Raw genomic sequence first — 19,800 nt, 5'->3', positions numbered from 1 at the left:
ATACACAGAAGTAATAGAAAGTAAAATAGGAAGAAAAACAAATAAATCATAAACAGAAACAAGCAGACGCATAAAATAAATTCCCAGTCATGAAGACTCCTGAAAATGAGCCACATCAGGTTTAATAATTCCATGCAGCTTTGTTTCGACTAGATGAACGCACAAAGGGCCATCCACATACTGCACCTGAAGAGAGCTTGAAGAGAGCTGAAGAATTCTTTGCCACTAAGTCATTTAAACTGAGAAGCCACCAGAATGAAGGGCTTTGAATGCAAAAATCTAAATCAGAGATGAGGGATAATCAGCAATAAGCAATGAAGACTTCTAAATATATGAGTTTGGGTTTGGGAGTAACTGAAAAACAAAAACACTGAATAAACCACACCATTTGGAAATGGCTGCTGTTTTTTGGTGTGCAAGGATGAGAGGCCAGCAAGAATACCAGTGTTACTAAGACTATCTGATTCAGAGAAAACGATTGCATCCTGATACCTTTCAAGTTTCTAAAGACTCAAACAAGCACATATTTTCAACATACCACTTCTTAAGAACAGTAACAAGTACTATATGATGTAAAAACTACAGTCAAAAGTACTGCTAATTTTGCATCAGAGTGGTTCAGAATGACATCCCTGTTTTCAGTGTTTTCAGACAGGGAGAATTTCCACGTTCACAGGTACTAGCATTCAAGCAACTTCTTCCACACCAGATGAACTCAGTCACCTTATTTCAGACATTCTGGACTGCAAAAACACAAAAATGTGATTATTTATGATTAACCTATCTTGCTAGAGCACATGCCTTTATTTCTGTAAATATAGCCACAGATAGCCACTGCAGATGACCACTTTTTGGCCTCAGGCCTTGAAAATTAGTGATGAGAAGGAAACGTGCATAGGTTTTCTCTGTGTTAGATAAAAGTAATAGCTTTTCATTGTCTCTTTTTAAAAAATAGAGGTACTTCAAAACTGTGTGGTTGGATTATTTACACAAATTTTCCTTATAACATTTTCCTTCAGCCTCATATTTATAGCTTCATTGCTTCTGTTTTCAGGGCTTGTGTTCAAGCACTTGATTCAGCACTCAACTAAATTATAATGAAAATAGAACAACAGTTACATCTAAAGAACAGGCATGCCTCTGCAGAATTATGTGGCTTTTTCTCTTCTCTTTTTCCCTTCTGTTTTTCACCAGTTGTAATATTTGGAGAACTTCCTTCATGTATCTCCATTTGTCATGCTCATAGGCAAGCTCTGAGTATGCAAGGTTTCTGCAGAGTTGAGTTTTGTATAAAATTGACTGTTTGCAAAAAGTGTGCTTCTCTCTTCCCTTCCCCTTTTTTTTTGTGTTTCCCACTGTTATCAAAATAGCCTTGAAAACATGATTTGAATATAAGCAGATACAGTGCTCCTACTTTCATTCTGCAATCCACAGATGATTTGTAGAAGTTTCTCCATTACCTCCAAAGATTGTTAATGTGGAAACTTAAAATCACCTCACTTTTAAAAAGTACTTAAAATCTTAAAAATCAATTAACATGACATTTTACATGGTAGTACTGTTAAGTACTGCACTCCTAATTCTTTCAGCAAACGTTCAACAAATGTGACTATCCAGATATTGAAAATGCCTCTCAAACGAAAATAACAAATGCAATGATAGTATTATAGATTTGTATATATATTTAAAATCATTTCCTTTTTTGTTAAAACAAAGTTGTCTGAGAATGTCATCATAGCAAACACAGAATGTTGAGATCTTGCCACATTGTTCATGCATACCTTCTTGTAGCACAGAAGGCTTTGTTCAAAGATCTCTGTTGCTGAAGATAACATAGTGTCTATGCCCTTTGACCAGTGGTGGTGTGATCTCTCATAAGTCTCCTAATGTTGTCTGGGGTGTTTTAACCTTTGAATTTCATTACATACCTTTCCCGTAACATTTCTGCCTGAAACAGGAGCAGTTCAAAATCTTCTGGCAGTTTTTTCCATGCCCTGACACACAGGCTATTCACCACCTTCAAAGATCAATAATTTTGTTGGGTTTTAATATTTAACATTGCAAGCTTACCAAGTACTCCCTGAAGTCCTGACCTCCACAATGAATACACATGCTCCTTCAATTCTTTCTATGCTGAGGATGTCAGTAAATAAGCAATACAAACTACAAGGCAGCAGCCACCGTATGGGCTGTGATCTTCACGACAAACTAGCATCCTCTCACCCAGATCACCAATATTCACCTCTGGCATGTCAGTCAGATTTGGGCCAAGGTGAATGTTGGTGATCCGGGTGAGAGGATGCTAGTTTGTCATGACTTCTGTTGCTTGAAAATGCTTGGCTTAGAACGAATTACATGTATTGCCTTTAGATCCCTTTAAAGGAGGTGACAAGGGAGGGACAAGTCCTGGCCCAGGGCATCTGTACGAGTGGCAGGCGCTCCCTCTCAGCAGTAGAATATACTCAAGAGCAGGCTTCAAACTGTGTCTGTGCTGTCACGTTAGCTCAAGGCCACAAGCTAACATGTGAACCCAAACTCCCTTATTATCCACGCTGCTATGTATTGTCTTCCACTGCAACGCCAGTCTGGAGAGAGCAGCTGGGCCAAAAAAAAATCAGCGCTTGGAGGTGGCTGGCACACCCTGCAGCTCTGCTTCCAGCAGCGGTAAGGTCACAACTGCTGGAGCCACTTGGCGCTGCAAACTCAAGCCCAAACTCAAACGCAGCTACTAGAGGTAATAAGGACAAAAGAAGAAAACCCCTCCAGAGCATCAAGCCTGAGCTCAGCTCTTTGGCACTGGGAAGGCTGTCCTGAAAGGACTGCTAGCTAAAAGGCGTTCTCCCCAACAACCCACCTTGCACTGTGTTAATGAACAGCATGCTCTTCAGCACAGCTGGACCTAGCAAGAAACCTAACAGGACCCTGAACAGTATCCTTCAGTGAAACAACAGAAAATTCCTGTGGACTTAAAATCCCATCTTCACCTCATCCAGAGAAGTGTTAACTCCTGCCTGAGCAAACCAAACAGCTCCTCGCATCTAGCAGCCTATTTGCATGCAACTCTCATGTGATCATTCTTGCTTTGTCTTGTGACATGCACAAAATAGTCCCAGGATGAACCAGACTTTGGACCTGGACAGGTAAAGGAGAAGGACAGTATTCTGTACAGTTAATGTCAGGCCAGAGCAGTATTTCTTTTGAATCACCATGTGTGGGCATGTGCCTGTGTGTGCATGTGTGTGTGCACATGTATGTGTGCACCTCTATGCCAGAGCAAATCAGTTAGCCATCTGAAGTAAATGATCAAGGGCACTGAGCTTGCAAATCAGGTTGATCCTGTACTAAAAGACACATGACAGGCCAGTGTTGTCCTTAAATATGGGACTGAATGATGTGTCACATGCCAGTGAAACAAATTAAAGCTTTCTTGAAGATCATGTGACCCATGTTACAGTTAATCCAGTAACAAATCAGTAATGCAACAAGCCACCCTAAACAGTGCATAAACAGACAAGGTTTCTGACTGTGCCCTGCCAGACGTGTACTGTCTGTCCCAGAAGACATATCCTTCAGCCTGCTGAAGTTTCACAGCTCTGATTCCCCCCATTGCATACATCATGGTGGATATAGGCAATATCTAAAGGGCAGAACTGCAGATTTGCATGAGCATGACCTTTCATGTAGTGTGGGAACATGTGCCACAGCAGCTGTCCTAACGGAGAGCGAAAATCTGCTCTGCCACCCCACCTTCACCCTGACAAACTCCACCAGCCATGTCAAACTACTGGACTCTTTAAAAAATGAGATAACTGGAGATGAACTGCTGGCTAACAATTGTTGCTTTTATGCATGCTGATAAGCCAAGAGTGTGTGCAAGGGAAGCACTTATAATAAAATCACTAAACCATTTCTGTTCCCAGTCAAGAAAAAGGCTTTTAATCATCTTGGGATGGGCACCCGTATTATAGTCTTGTCTCATACCATATGCCCTCTAGCAGATTCTCTCTCTTCAAGGTTGTGCTGTGTCTACCAGAACAGTGACTTGGTCCAGAACGAAGCCACTGGTCAGCAACACAATAGGGACACAACAAAAGCACAGGTGCCACAAGCCTTGGTCCCTTGGGATGACACTGGAGTCTCGGTCCTGGTCCTAATACTTTTAGAGAAAACCTTGACATCACATAGTCAGTGCAGGATAAATTGAAAGGTAGAGGTTTAGGGCTGAAGAGCTGCAGGACATGTTGCGGGGTGACACACACCCCAACACCTACAGAAAATAAAAGGTTGTGGGGAGAGCTAAAAAACTGCAGAAGCCCTGACTCATGCAGAGACCGATCATGCACCTCCCTGGAGCGAGGAAGCTGGCGACCCCCCCAGGCGCTTGCACCCCTCCCGGGACTGCTCTGTCCCCCTCTCCTCGAGGGCCCGGAGCAGAGGCAGAGGCAGCATCCCATGCCCCAAGTCCTGCATCCCGCGTCCCGCATCCCGCGTCCCGCATCCGGCTTCCTCCCCAGCCAGGCAGGGCTGCCAGTCCCCCGCGGCAGTCGGTGGGCAGCGGGGTCAAGCTGGGGCAGCAGCAGGTTCACGGATTACACAGTCGATGTCAAATGAGGCTGGAGGTACCAGTAATAAATAAACAATAAAAAAAACCCAAACTCTCATTGTATAACAAACCAAAACAAACTCTCTGACCCAATAAACCCTGAGCTACGGTAATGTTTAACACGCGGTTGCTCAGGGGCTGAAGTCACAACCTGCTGATTTTCCCGGTCACGAGCAGCGAGGCCAGCGCTTGCCCCGGCGACGCCGGGACGCCCGCGGCCCCCCCGCGGCCTGCCCCGGTCCGGCGCTGGGCGGCCCCGGGGCGGAGCCATGGCCGCCGCCGCCGCGGGCGCCCAATGAGCGCGGCGGCGGGCGGCAGGGCGAGATGGCGGCGCCGCGGGCGCGGGGAGGAGAGCGGGGGGCGCTGCCGCCGCCGCGGCCGTCACGCGCGGGCCGGGGGCACGCGGGCGGGGACACGGCCGCCCCCCGCCTCCCGGCGCGGCGGGGCCTCGCCTCGCCTCGCCTCGCCTCGCCTCGCCTCGCCTCGGGGGAGGGCCGCCGCGGCGCAGCCGAGAGCTGGCCGCGGGCGCCGACACCCGCCGCCGGCGCAGGCGGGCCCAGGTAGGCGGCGGCGCGGCGGCGGCCCCGCGGCCCCGCCTGGGCGCCCGGCCGCCAGCCGGCGTTTCACGGGCGAAGCGGGGCGGCTCGCTGGGGCGAGCGGCGGGGAGGCCGAGGGGTGGCGGCGCCGGCAGGGGCTTCGCCCGTGGCCCTTGTAGCGATGCGGCTGCCGGCAACAGGCTGACTTGCGGCTGCCGGCGAGGCCGGGCCCCCGGCCGGCGGGCAGCGGCCGGTCGCCCCTGCGCCGCCGGGGATGGCAAGCGGCGTCAGCGCAGTGTGCAGGTGGGTCGGTTATTTTCCTTCCATGCGGTAAATAATTGCTTCTTGTTTTCTGGTGCAGAGAGTTAAAAGCAGAACCCCAAAATGAGGAAGGTTTTGTGTGTGGAGCCCGTCATTTTCATCTACACGTTTGCTTCTTCCCTGACGAGCCCGCTGGCGCAGCAGTTTATTTACCGAAGGCTGTGGGAGGAAGAGTACAATTCCACTTTCACAAGCGATAGCAATATTAGTCACTGCGAACAAAACAAAAGTAACCCAACTTATATCAAGCAGAAGGTAAGAGGGGAGAAAAAATGCAATATAAATATATTGCAGAAAACTTGCAGCTGGTGTGTACTCTATCAACATAACCTACATATATATTTGTGTGCTACCTTCACTTTACTGTCTCGTTATTCTTATGTTGCACTGTACGTAGCTGTAGTGCTTTAAAGACAAAGAATTGTCTCCAGAAAGATGCTTATATAAATTCAGGTTTTGCTAAGAGTTGAAAATCACCTTACAGGTTTGGGCCCAAATTGACTACATTGGCGATACATTGCAAAGAGTACAGCTGAGGGCCCTCCTTCCTCTAAAAGTTGTGCATGTGTTTATGCAGCATCAGTAGACTTCGTGACTTCTAGTGTCCTTTCTAACTATGAAAAATTAAGTAAGTGTCTTATAATTGTCAGGAATAAGATCTATTTTAAAGTGCATTTAATGTAGAGGAATTACAGGAATGAAGGATGGGGGAATGAAAATAACAAAAATCTGTAATTTTAAAGTGCAGAAAAATGATTGAGCTGATCTTTGCACAATCAAATATAATCAATGATTTACCATTATTAACGTACTTTTTTGCCTTCTTGAAATATAAATATGGCAAGATGGCAGCATCCTGTGGATAATTTCATTTTTAACATTTTTTCATACTTTAGCTTGCTGGGTAACAAGATGTTAATTGGAATTTCTTCTGTTGCACAGTTTTCATGTTACACTTAAGCACAACTAACTGTGGGCTGCCACTAGAAGAGAAGATCATACAGCCCTTTACTTTCTCTCTCTCTCCATTGTCTTTTCTCTCCTTGCACTGGACCTGGCAATTACGCAGCTATATGTTACAGTTTGGGTTGGATCAGCTTACTAATTCAACTGAAAACACTTTTTTTTTTTTTTTTGAGTACTTTTTTTTCTGAATCAGCAAACTGCTCTGAGACAATCTGTGGCTACACGACTGCTACATCTAACACAGGGGATGGCAGAGAGAACATATTTGCAGAAGAGGTAGAACAGAACCGCCCTGGCAACAGCCAGTTAGATCAGATTAAGTAGAACATGAAACTACTCTGCAGAATCAGAAAAGTAGATGATTTGGACTGTAAATTACACAGAAAATTGAGGTAATGGGAGACTGTCAGTTGGTATTGCCCTATGCTGCTGAAAGTGATTGCTGCAGTGTTGCAGGTGGCACTTTAAAATTTTGCTTACATCCCAGATTTGAATCTCTGACATGCTGCATATGTACGAGACTGAATGCCTGAGTTTGCCTCATTTGTCATATATAAAAGAAATTTTTAAATGCCACATACGGATTCCCATTGAAGATGTTCAAAGAGATAATTCAGAATTTTTAGCATGGGAGTAGATTCTTCCTCCTTTGATAAAAGCTGTGGTAGTAGAAAGAAATTGGAAGTAAAAAGGTAAATAGAATTCTGGAGTAACATGTTTTCTGGGCTGACCGATCAGCGCAGAAAGGTAATATATGCCACCCATTAGAACTGATTTGGAGATAATAACCAATTAAAAGCAATCCTATGATAGTCAGAACCCAGTAGATGCACAAATAGGTCTTCCTGATATATACATCTTTTACTAATTAAAACACCAAAAAAGCATTGTTCATGACAACAAATGCTCTTGAGAAGAGCATCAGAGTTTGCTGATGGTTGGGTTTGGGATGCTCCTTTAGAAATCTGTCACGAGATGAGGCTAGGCTGCTGGACATTTATCACAGGACCTAAGCCCTCTGTCATTCAAAACAAACTCAACCTGAGGATGGGCTGCTAAGGCTTATGTCCGTTTTTCTGTGGCGCCACACTGAAGAGCAACATGGAAGCTGAAATATCTTTAGAGCACAAGAGGAGATGGACACCTGAACTGTCAAGCCTTAAAGGCAGAAAAGGTTTCTAACGGGGAAAATGAAGTTTTCATGGCAAATAATCTTCCACTGGAATAGTTCAGTCTTCTTCAGAGAATACCCAATATGTTTTGGGCCTGAAGGCTGTGGATAACTGTGAGTCAATGAAAGGGATTTTGTATCAATAATGCTTGTAAATTACTTCCCCAAAGTATGTTTCTTTAGTATTAGCTAATGCTCATTTGGTGTATTCTCATATGACGTCATGTCTCAATGGAAACAACAACTGTAAAAAACGTATTTGGTGGATCCAATCACAAATACAGACCCCATGAAGAAACTTACATTTCACAAACATTTTTGCACTTAGCATTTTCTAGAACCCCTCAAATTCAACTTGGTTTCCAAATTGTGATCACATGTGCTTCAGGGTATAAGACTTGATATTCCTTTTTGCAAAACGTTAAAGCAGAGTGCTTAATGTCAACTGAATTTAGGTAGTGTCTCCAACAGATGTGATGGTGAATTTACACCTTACTGTTTTTTGGCATAACAGAAACAAAATGTAATTAACTATATTTAAGAATGTAAGACCTTCAAGACAGTGGTTGAATTGTGGCCAATAGAACTTCTTTGTTTTCCCTTCCCTAACAAATTTTCATTCCCTTCATTTCAGTGGATATCACCAGGCTATGAATTGTTAATCAGTCATGCTCTTATCTGGATGTCTAGCATCATTTTTATGCCATGCTTGTTACCATAGTATATGAATATGAAACTTTCAAAATTCCCATTAATTTCAGTGAAACCTGGTCTCCATGCTAAGCAATAACCATCTATATGATGAAAAGAGCAGATCCAGTAATTCAAATCTCAAGGCTTTTTCTGAGAATATAAGAAGTTGGTGTTCTGGATTTTCCAAGATCGCCCTAACTGACTTATGTATATGGATGCTGTAAACTTTTCTGCCAGGAGTGTTCCCATCAAGCCCTGTTTGTGGTTAGCTCTTAGAAAGATACATCCCTTACCAGTTAATTTAGTATAAATCCTTCAGTTCTGAGAATGGAGAAGCTTTTGCTAATCTCACCAATTTCACAGCAAAATGTAAAAAGAGACTGAAGACAAAATCAGCAGCAGCCTGCAAAGATGTATAATATAATTCAAAATGGATAGTCTTTACAGCATTTAGATTAATTATTTCTTAAGATTTGAAGGAACGTAGTCATTTTATAATTAATCAAAATGAGTTCAAAAGTCATTGGAATAAAAGCTGGAGCATTGTGATTGCTGGCTTGAATAATCCTTTTTTAGCTCAGAAGGAGCTATACTGAGACATTATTTATCATCCAAGACGTGCGTTTTCCTTTGCTACTCAGTAATATTTTTTAATTTTATGAGCCTGTCAGCTTATCGTGTCCTGCCCGTTGTTCAGCCTCAGGCACAACACTTCTCTCTTAATTTAATCCTTATTTAAGTGAATTGCTTCTTCATTTTCATTCTTTTAATTTTGAGTTTTGTGATTTTAAAAATTATTTTTACCCAGCATGATCATTTTTTCAGAGTGGAGTGAATTTGCAGGTTACAAAGCTAGACCTTTCTCTTCAAATTTCTGCAGTTCCATTCATTTTAATAGTGTTATATGGTTTTAAATCAGCTGAGTATTTGACCTATCATTTTCTTTATTCATTTCCATTTACTTTATAAATATATGAAGGGGGTGGTTGAGTTCTTTACCCTCTAAATGGTCTAAATGCTGCCCTTCTCTATTTGAGTTGTCATCAGTAGACCAGTCATTTACGTCAGCAAAATTATGGTTATTTGTGGCAACTGAATGTGTAGTCATGTTCTTTATGTTGCACACCTTCTAAAACAGCAAAACTTAAGTCTTTGTTATTTTATTACTTCTGTTTCATGTTTCGTTATGGTTTTGACAGTAACATTTGTATTGTATGCGGGTTGAGATGATGTATAATAACTTTTGGTTTTGTTTCGAATGTATTTGTTTCTAATGAGTTGGTATTTCTTTGATACTGATGTCTTAGAATGTAGGTGCTACTAAAGATACAATGCTTGCAACAACATGGAGTCATAGAGTGTCCTCTTTGCTCCATAAATTGTACAAAAAGTACTATCCATTAATCAGATTTTTTTTCAGTCTTCATAAATGCAGTTAATCATTGCCCCTGGAGATGTCTGTGCTTTGTTTGTTATGCCCATTGTCTGCAGGCTGAGTTGCTTCCCTTCTTGTTGACGCTGTCCCTTCAGACCAAATAATTTCCCATTCCATGCCTCTTTTTAAATCATTTCCTTTCCAGTCAGTCTGCATGGCTTCTCTGTGCACTGTCACATTTGGTAGACATGGCCACTTCCCTGACTCCTCTCCCCCACTCTTCTCTTTTTTTTTGAATAGATAGATAGTGGGTAAGGAAGGCATTAGACCTATGTAAGCTACATGTAGGCTGCATTCCTTGTTCTCAAGCACAGACAACATGAAAGAATAAAATCCATTGCTTGTCCCAAAATCCATCAGCAGGGGAGGTATTAGGGATCAGAGTATCATTTTCCATTTAAATCTGTTTAGTCTTCATGTTTTTGACCCTCTCAGGGTGACTACAGTGCTGGCCAGAGGACATGACATCATGACTCCTAAGACAGACAGACAGCATAAGGAAAGAGAGTGAAAGACTCCAGAGTGCTGGGGGTCTTGTGAGCTTTCCATGAGTCCCCCAAGATCACTTGAATTTTCCTCTTGTAATAAAACCTGGTATCTTGTAAACAAAGGAAGAATTTGAACTAGAAACTCATTGTCTCTGCTTATAAATATAAAGATGAGTTTATAAAGCATTCAGCAGTTTTTAAAATTGTCCAGAGTACATTCCTGAAAGTTCTGTTTTTTGGTTTTTTGATTTTTTTTTTTAATCTGTAGAAGGCGCTGCTCAGTGGGCGTTATGCTAGCTACAGAGATGTCAACTGAAACTTGTAATATAGATGGTTTAAATACAGGCATAGAAAAGCCTGAGAAGTCTTACAGGGCTGTACCTTCTACTGATTCTTGAAGAGTGCAAGGCCCTGCCCAAGTCTGTGTGATACCTTGGAGAACTTCAAGAAAACTTTCAGAGTGACTTCAGTCACTTCTCTGCATCTGAAAGCTTATTCTGTGGGATGACATAGTATAAGAGTGTGTGCAAATGAATTTACTTCCTTTTCCACTGCTACTCTTTCATCTGAACAGTTTTTTTTTCCTTTAAAGAGCTATTGTGACTGCTGTCTGTCTAGCCTGCATAAATATGTTGAAAACAAGATCTGAATTAGTTTGCTGAATGTGATTTAGCAGCCAGCTTCATAACTGTGCAAGATAGTCTTTTTCTATTTGACTTTTGTTCTTTTTCCTATAACCATTAATATTCTATTAACTGGTTGTTTATCAAATTCAGTTTATTTTTAAACTGTTAAAAGGAACTCAGAAATTTTCCCTTCATGTTTGTTTACATTTTATTGTCGGCATGTAGCTACTGTTCTTTATGCGAATACCTGCTGTAGCATCTCAATAGGGAGATCACTGACTTGGAAGCTTTCTGAGCCCAGAAATTTCCAGTGTTTTTAAAAGTAATTAGTTCACATGCCTGTACATGTGAATCAGTATCATTTTTTAATGCTGTATTTCACATTTGTACATCACTGGTATTTCTAACATTGTACTTCAGGATGTCAGAGCAAATCCTGATCTGTTTACTCACATAGTGTCCTAATCAGTGAATAGTTTCTTTGTAACTCTCTCAGTAGGATTATTTATGAAGATATTCTCCTGTGAGTAGGGAGCCTGGAATGTGTTCCTCAATCAAAGATAGTTTTGTACTCTTTTCTGAAAGATTTAAAATAGAGCCAGTGTCCTTTTGCAAAACCCTATGCTGAAAGACTTACAGTATGAGCACCTGCTCTTGTAAAAGTATGGTCAGAAGAAGTGTTCTCTTGTCTTCATTGGAGCTTCTCTGTTAAGGATACTTGTAAGAGTGTATCTAAAATAAGTTATGTGTCTGTCTTAAACTGTAACAAGACGTGTTTGAGAGCTATTGAAGGGAAAATTACTGAAGTGGGAATCTTTGAACATGCACATCCTTTGTATTAGCCGTTATTATATAATGTCTTATATAGTACTGTATTTTATTTTATTATAGCATAATATAGTATAATATGATTTCACATACAATATCATATTACATAAATTATATTACAAAGTAATATCTAATAAGGTGTATTGTATTATGCTATATATTGCATGCTACTTATAATTGTAGTATTCTATAACATATATTTTTATAATTTATTATAGCATTTATTATTTTTGTTTTCTCTTTGCAGGAAGTTCAAGAAAAGGCCTCTCTTTTTAATATGCAGTTGGACTTAAGTGGGGCAATTCCCAGCCTTATAGTTGCCTTTGTCATTGTAGCTAACGGGGATCGCCAGGGACGAAAAAGATCTTTAGTTTTACCATCAGTGGGAGCTCTGATTACAAATATCTTCCTCACTATGATGTCATATTTTTCCTTGTCACTCTCTATCTTATACGGGGTTGCATTTATTACTGGACTCTTTGGGAGTATGGCAACTTTCCTTGGAGGAGGCTTTGCTTTTATAGCAGATCTGTGTCATGACGAGAAGCAGAAAACAACACGAATAGCTGTGGTTGATTTGATTTTTGGATTTGTGTCTGGATTGGCAGGACTATCTTCTGGCTACTTTATAAAAGGAGTAGGCTTTACATGGACATTTGTGACAGCATCTCTGCTTCATGCCATTAATATTATCTATATTATATTTTGTCTGGAAGATACAGTAGGTGTATCTGAATTCCAGCAACAGGATCCAGTATCTTGTAAAGAAGTTCTTAAAGAGACATTTTCTGGAGTGTACATGCTTTTTAAAACTGCCCCTTTTAAAAAGAGAATTTTAATCATTGTGTTACTGTTTACATTTATGACTTATTTGTTTGCTATGTTTGGTGGGAGTTCACTTTTTACACTGTATGAACTGGATGAGCCACTCTGCTGGAATGAAGTATATATTGGATACGGAGCAGCTGCATTCACTTCCATCTCTCTGACTAGTTTTTTAGGAGTTTACTTATTTTCTAAGTGTCTCAAAGACATTTATATTGTCTTTATTGGAATATTTTCTTACATTGGAGGAATGGTCATGGCTGCCTTTGCCAAAACTACCCTGCTCATGTTTTTAGGTGAGTTCAGAACCAGGTGTTTTATGGTCAACAATACATATGAAAGTACTGCTATGTTATCTATACTTAATGCAGTTGGTAGGTATTGAGATACCTTCTTGAAAGGGTCCTAAAGTGGTAAAAAATACAAGGTTGGGTCAGACTCCTTTAGGGTTTAATTAAAAGAAGAAGAGTGTGGAGGGTGAACAAAATTACTTATTATTGTTTTTTAGTACCATGCATATGTATTGGATTTATGATTTTCTCTGTGCTTGGATAGCTGTGTGTCAGTGCACTTTTGGTTTGATTTTTCTATTGCCTATTACTATCCAGGGAACTCAGCACTAAAAACTATGTGACTAATTAATTTGCTATGTATTTGTAAATTCCCGGAGCTTTTTTCCTGTAATGTTTCATGACTGATTTGTTGTTTTACAGTAAGAGTACCATCTTTACTTTGCTTTATGCCTATTCCTGTTTTACGATCCATGCTGTCGAAAGTCGTTCTTGCTAGTGAACAGGGTGAGTAGAGTTTGTTTTTAAAAAATACAATAATATGTTGTTTCATAACAGATGTGCTAAGATTACCTTTAAGCAAACAGGTATGTATTGATATCTTAGGATTACTTTTCTTTTAAAGTTCCATATAATATGATCCTATGTCATGATATTAGTGGCTTTTGGTTCTGAATTTAATATGAACAAGATTGTGTTTTTACACTATCCTGCAAGTTTCAACTTTGAAAGGAGATAGAGCTCTAAAAAATGACCATGGGGAATATGAAGCTGAGGAATGCTCAAGATTTGTACAGTTGTGGTTTTACAAGTGCTTCTACATTTAACCAGATTTTGACATGCAGAGAAAGGTACACTTTTGCTATTTAGTCAGCATCACTCATTATAATTTAGAAAGGTAAGCAGTAGATGGTCAATTGAAAAAGCGCTTCAAAACAAACAAAGACTTGGGTCCTGAGTTACTCGCCCTGCTGCATGGGTATCCATGGCTGCTTATACACTTCCTAAAGGATATAACATATTACTTCTAGAAGCACTTTCTCTAGTGAATCACAGAAAAAAAGCCTAAGTCAGGTCTCAGAATGTTTGGTTTTATTTTAAAAAGACATATCTGTATACACTAAAACAAAGATATCTTTGTACTGGAGTGTGCTAACCTACACCTCTGTTCTTGCAGTTTCTTGGCATTCTTCAGAGCTTTGGATACTTGTGTAGTTTTATTCAGGAATCAAGTTGCCACTTGTCATCACCTTCTGATTACCTATTGTGATTTTTTTCTGTAGCCCCATGCTTATGGATGTGTCATGGGAAAATGTGTTCAAAAATACACTGAAGGGATGGTCTGCCACCCCAGCAGGTTGTTCAGTACAAAACTCGTACAGATTGCATCTCTCCTTTCAAAAATGAGGAGATACTTATGTGCTGAACCAGCAGTCTTTGTTGGGTCAGAGCCTTGGTGAATTTGTCTACATATAAGGGGTAAGATTAGAAAAACAACAGAGGGGAAACAAGAAAGGGAAGAATGAGAATAGAAAGGAGAAAGAACTGGAGGGCGTAAAGGTTTGAGCTGTGCAGAACATGGTTAGTAAGGATAAATACTTTGAACTTAACAAAGGAGTCCCTGTGGAAGACACTTCCATGGCAAAGACATATGATACTCAGGTGCTTGTTGCTTGGATACTTGCTAAAATATTGCAGATAAATGTCTCTCAAAACAAGTTTAAGAACTTTATTACTTTGAAAGGGTTTTCATTTTGTTTTGTTTGTAATCCTTCCATTTCTTTTGGCAGGTGCTGTTTTTGCTTGTATTGCCTGTTTAGAAGTTGTGACCGGTACTATTTCACTTTCAGTTTTTAATAGTCTCTATGCAGCTACTGTTGCATGGTTTTCGGGCTTCAGCTTCCTCTTATCAGCAGGCCTTTGTCTAATTCCACTGAGCGTACTATGGTAAGTATGTATCAGAAGGGTTCTTCTCTAGAATTTGACTACTTTTACTGGTAATTTCTCATTGGCATGCTTTGAAGCTGAGTGGTTTAGTGCAGTAGTTCTCAAACTTTTGTATTTTCTAATATATTGGATGTATTTTGTGTGTAGCCGTCCTTGCAGTTTCCGCCCAGTTTGGGAACTGCTTATATAGAGTAAGCCTATGGAAGGTATTCTGAGAACTTGTCAGCAGGGAGCTGCTTGGAGTGAGGCAGAGCTAAGACTAGGGGACGGAGCCATGGTAAGAAGTTTTCCGCTGGGCAGTGGGACAGAAGAGAGGGAGGCCATTGCTAAGACGAGCTGCTTTGTCTCAGTGAGGCTTGTGATCAGTTCTTTGACAGCAGTAACTCAGCTGCTGCTAGAAGCTGAAGCTTCCTGCTCTTTTTACTACCTACCTCACACCTTGCTAAAGATTTCCCATCATCACTCCAGTTCTAGCCCTGATCCAGCTACCTACCTTCAGCTCCATGCTGTGAACTTGTCACCTACTTGCCCCAGATTGAAGTCTATCCTGAATTTACTACTAGGAGGATACACTCTACCCTTAGTTGCATGTGTGCGCCTTCCCTTGGTTTGAGGCCTTTACATGTGCTGCTGAGAAAAGATTTCATGCAGGAAAAAAGTCTGTCCAGGCCCTTGGTCATGGATACCTTGTGACAATGTGCCACTAGAATCTGTAAAAGATCTGCACTAATGTTAAGCCCTGTATGAATAAGCCTCTAGACATGTTTAAAAAATACACCTCTACAGTATTTGCATACAATCTTATCTAGTAATCTTCTAGTAGTATTGACGGTGAAGGATCATGGATATTCACAAAAGCTAAATTCACTTCACATCCTTTCCAGTATAAATTATGTTTCTTTTGGATGCTGGAACATAGATCTAAATGACAGAAGAATCACTCTTCATTATTTCTCACTTGCATTCAGAAAAAAAATTATGCTATTTTTTGTAAGAGGACAGTACTCTTGCTGGAGGTTTTTAGCTTTTTTCCTAATGCCTAGACTTTACTTCAATCACCTTTTATCTCTAGATCAGCTGCATTTTAAGTTTTAAGGAGGCAGTAAGAATGCTGCAGATTTACAACATTTCACATTATTTCAAATCTGTGTCTGCTTGACTGTATTATTTTCCTCAGTCTATTCATTGTAGCTGTACTAACAGTAACTTAAGAGTAATGTAGTGATGGGTTTCAGACCTAATGGAATTGAAGCAAAGGGATCATGTGCTGGGTACAGAGAATAATTTCCAAGAAAGTAATAAAAAAAGTGAGGAGTTTGTTATATGGCTGAAGGCCAAGTAAGTACCTTCAATTTATAAAATAATAGTTTCAGTTTGTTCAGTGCTGTGTGATAAAGTTACTGTTAAAAAAGCACTCTTCTGTGCAAAGGGTAATAAATATTTACCATTAAATGAGTCCATCCTCATCATAAAGTTTTGTAGGTTACTTCTCTTTTCCTTCTATCACTGGTGTTTCAGGTGTCTTGCCCTTTGAATAACCTTTTTAAAACCATTCTTTTGAGAGTGTCATGCAATGTTATTATTTGAGAGCAGAAGCAGTAGCTTGTTCCAGTCTGTAATAAATCTAGCATAGTAATTCAGTGCTTTTCAAAGAGAGCAGAAATAATATTGTCTAATTTGTGTAAAGGCAAGTACTGTCATTGCTGTTATTTACTGAGACATGTCAACAGCTTTGTGTGACAAACAGTGGCTGTAACAGAGCTATCGGGTGTGTTGGTTGGTGCTGAATCAGTATGCTGTACTTAGCTATCTCAGCTAAAGATATCTGTCTTATCTCTGTCTTACAGCTGGCTGCTGTGCACAAGCTGGAACGGAGAGGATTTGGCTCTACTTGTACACGAAGAAGTATCCAGCATAGAGAGTACTGATAGTTGAGCAAAGGATTCACTTACCTGGGTTTTCTAATCTGACATGCAGTGGCAGAGACCATTATATCACACACGCAGCATAGAGACAACATAACAATTAAAGATGCAATCTAAAAGTGGCCCTGCAGCAATAACCACTAAACTGATAGCACTCTTATTTCCAGTGTCTCCTTTTAGCACTTGAATTAAGCTAGCTCTTATACCTAACTATGTGAATAGGCTGGCAGTGGAGATTTTAATGATGCTTTCAGCATAAAGAAAAAATAAGGTAGGATGATACTGTCTTTCCAGCTACCCTTTCTCAAGTTCGAAAATGTTAGCTGTGGCATGTCGTACATCTTGTATCATTCTAAGTGGGGTGGCAGCGATAAGCTTATTAGCTTTTTAGCCAGAGTGTGTTGGGAATTCTATTGAAGCCAGTGGAGCTCATGCTGGCAAAGGATGCAGTCCACCATGGACATCATAAAAGACCTGCCTTACTGTGAAGCACACAGAACTGTCTAAAATTATTAAACTAAAATGTACTTTTTTCAGAAGGCAACCAAACTGGAAGAAATACTTGCATCTGCTGTAAGCTGCAGTTAGCAGAGAATGTTTGTGCAAGTTTAACTTATGATGTGTGGACTTTGCCTGTGACTTAGTTCTTAAAATGGATTTTTGCACTGAGCAGTCGTACTTAGAAAATTTCCAGCTTGCAGAGTGTGAAGTTAGGCCTGTGCCTACATATTGCAGAGGCCATATTGCACATTTATTTTTAGATTATAAATGTATTAACTTTTTCCTGTATTGGGGACTGCATACAGACATCTCTATTTTTTGTCCCATGAATACTTGTTTTCCAGTTAAGCTGGGCTGTAATGGACTTAAATGTTCCTTCTAGTGAAAGGATATGATATCTTTTCTCTTCAGTGGATCTTTTGATTTTTTTTTTAATCACTCTGAAATGAGGTGACCAAATCTGAACCATGCATCTAATTATCTTGCAATGAATGCAGCATAATTTATTAGCACTTGAGTAGCATTTCTCATCTTCAAAGCACCTTATAAATACTATTAATTTTAAAGAACTTTCCTCCATAACAGATACTCTCCTCCGTTTCAGAGAGAGAGAAATAGAGAGAACAAGTGACTTGTCCTCAGCCACAGTGCAAATTAGCAAGAGCACCAAACCTAGAAATCAGTTTCTGCTGCTTGACTCTTCAGCTTTTTGCTTGAGATCTTTATGTAGAAAATAGCACAGCTTCTGGAATGCACAGCACAGCAGAAGAAATGTGAATATGATCGTCGTGTTAAGGACCACTCCCATGTGCTTTTTTAAGAGAGTTTTACAGCTAATATTGTCCTGATTCCTGAAAGTACAGGTAGGCTGCATGTGACTTTCTTCCCCCAAAACAGATTAGGTAATAAAATCAAAATACGATAAGCTGGTTGACATTCACAAGAGGGAAAACTGTAGGAAAGCAACTATGAAGTGGGAACTGACTTCACGTGCACATAGCATAGGATAAAAATGACAGCCATAGCATACTCTGCATAATCAGTGGTCTACTAACATGCATTAATATCCATCATATGAACGGATTACTTCTGAAGAGCTTCTCAGTGGTACTCCACCAAAAAATATCAGCACATCAGGATGATGCTATGGCAGATCCTTTCTGTTTGAACTACAATATTGTTTCCAAGCTATGCATCATGACCACTGAGAGGTTTGGAAAAGAGTTCAGATAAGGTCAAGGAAAGTTTATACTAACTGGGAGACTACTGTCTGTCACTGCTGAAAGCAGTTCAGTTCCTCCAGGATAAGGGCAATGAAGGTTTACACAGCTAATAAATACAGCCAGCTCTCACTCTTTTGTCCTGAACTACCAAGGTTGATGTTGGCAATTAAAGACCACTAGCTTTTGCTGTCCAGTTTAAAGACTAGCTAGTAAATAGAACTGCTTAAGTCTCCTCCCCTGCACTGCCTGAGTTGCTGCCAGTTTCTTGGAGAAGCAAGCTGAGTTTTATAATGATCAGTGGGTCCAAAATGTAGTAAGTACTTCCAAAGAGATTAACAAAACACTGATCTGAAGGACTTCAGTACAAAGATTGCATTGTCTTCCTTTCTTCTTTATGCAGTTACATAGGTCTTTATGAAATTAACTATTATTTCATACAAAACTGCCTAGGAAAAAATAAAGCAAATAAAGCAAATGGGGAGTGTTCCTTCATTTCCTCTTCTTCGGTGAAGGCCTCTGCTAACACTGATAGTAGCAACAAAGAAATCTAATTCAGCAGTAGCATTGTTAGCCCAAATGAGAATTTTCACATACAGTTCAGGGATGGCTTTGTAATAGTTTGATCTTGCTGTACAAAATAATCTGCTGTTTGCAAAATATTTGTGGCAGACACAGCCTTTAGAAGTGGCTGTAAAATTAGGTCAAAACACATGTAGGATATGAAAAGTGTTTTTAAAGTGCCTAACACAATGCAAACTGAGGAAATCTGGTACTCATGCATTTTTTAAGTCTAAATCTTCAGGTTGTTCTATGTGTATGTAAAGGCAAATATTATTTTGACAGAAGTTAATAAAGTAAAATTTGGTCTTTTAAACTCTAACTTGTACTTGTAGCTCTTGAATTGTTTGTTGACAAATAACCAACAGGATGACTGGTGGAGTAACGTTTATGTAAACAGAAGAAGCACTAGCAGCACCTGTTTTTTGGCTTGCTGCCAGCACTTGGTGAGAGGAAAGGATACTGCCAAGAACATCAGCACCAACAGGAGGAGGGGAATTACACAGCAGGACAGCACCAACATCTGCAAGAAGTCCGCATGGAGGCTTCAAACACTGTTGCACCCCTGAGACTTGTGCCCCAGGTTGGGCCCAAAGACAGCACAACCAGGCAAGACCTAGGTGTGGGGGATGGCCCAGCTCCACCTGGCTGCACAGGCACCTCCCATAGCATGCCGAAGTCTGGACAGGGCCTGGGAGTCGCTGCCTGCAGAACTTGCTGTACAGATTGAGGCCCGTACAAAATGAGGGGAAGCAGCTGAGCCAGGAATACTAGCCCCCAGCCCAGCTTAGCCCACACACCAAGATTAATTTTGTCACTTTTCCTGTATATTAAAGTGCTGTACATTTTTCCTCTGAGACATTT

General features: G+C 40.5%; 1 protein-coding gene across 3 annotated transcripts; it reads left to right on the top strand.

Annotated features, from left to right (window-relative positions):
• Positions 1 to 5,095: 5,095 nt before the first annotated feature.
• SLC46A3 (solute carrier family 46 member 3) lies at positions 5,096 to 19,258 on the top strand. 3 transcript variants are annotated; one of them, XM_067290830.1, is made up of 6 exons: positions 5,096 to 5,163; positions 5,501 to 5,715; positions 11,915 to 12,788; positions 13,206 to 13,289; positions 14,573 to 14,729; positions 16,577 to 19,258. In XM_067290830.1, exons 2-6 carry the CDS (start codon positions 5,524 to 5,526, stop codon positions 16,662 to 16,664), a joined length of 1,395 nt encoding a protein of 464 aa, XP_067146931.1. In that variant the 5' UTR covers positions 5,096 to 5,163; positions 5,501 to 5,523; the 3' UTR covers positions 16,665 to 19,258. The 3 variants fall into 3 exon arrangements, with proteins under 3 accessions (XP_067146931.1, XP_013817582.1, XP_067146938.1); XM_067290837.1 differs by lacking the exon at positions 5,096 to 5,163 and adding an exon at positions 5,945 to 6,088 and having other exon boundaries at positions 5,677 to 5,715; XM_013962128.2 differs by lacking the exon at positions 5,096 to 5,163 and having other exon boundaries at positions 5,334 to 5,715.
• The last annotated feature ends 542 nt before the right edge of the window (positions 19,259 to 19,800 follow it).

Source organism: Apteryx mantelli, chromosome 1 (genome assembly GCF_036417845.1).
Source record: "Apteryx mantelli isolate bAptMan1 chromosome 1, bAptMan1.hap1, whole genome shotgun sequence".
Classification (NCBI taxonomy): domain Eukaryota; kingdom Metazoa; phylum Chordata; class Aves; order Apterygiformes; family Apterygidae; genus Apteryx; species Apteryx mantelli.
The sequence above is the reverse complement of the archived record's forward strand: the minus strand, read 5'-3'. Positions and strand labels throughout refer to the sequence as shown.

Excerpts from the sequence above, each read along its gene's own strand:
- SLC46A3 (XM_067290830.1), top strand. The coding sequence starts at position 5,524 with ATGAGGAAGGTTTTGTGTGTGGAGCCCGTCATTTTCATCTACACGTTT. Across the intron at positions 13,290-14,572 it reads CGTTCTTGCTAGTGAACAGG|GTGCTGTTTTTGCTTGTATT; the intron begins GTGAGTAGAGTT and ends TTCTTTTGGCAG. Across the intron at positions 14,730-16,576 it reads ATTCCACTGAGCGTACTATG|CTGGCTGCTGTGCACAAGCT; the intron begins GTAAGTATGTAT and ends TCTGTCTTACAG.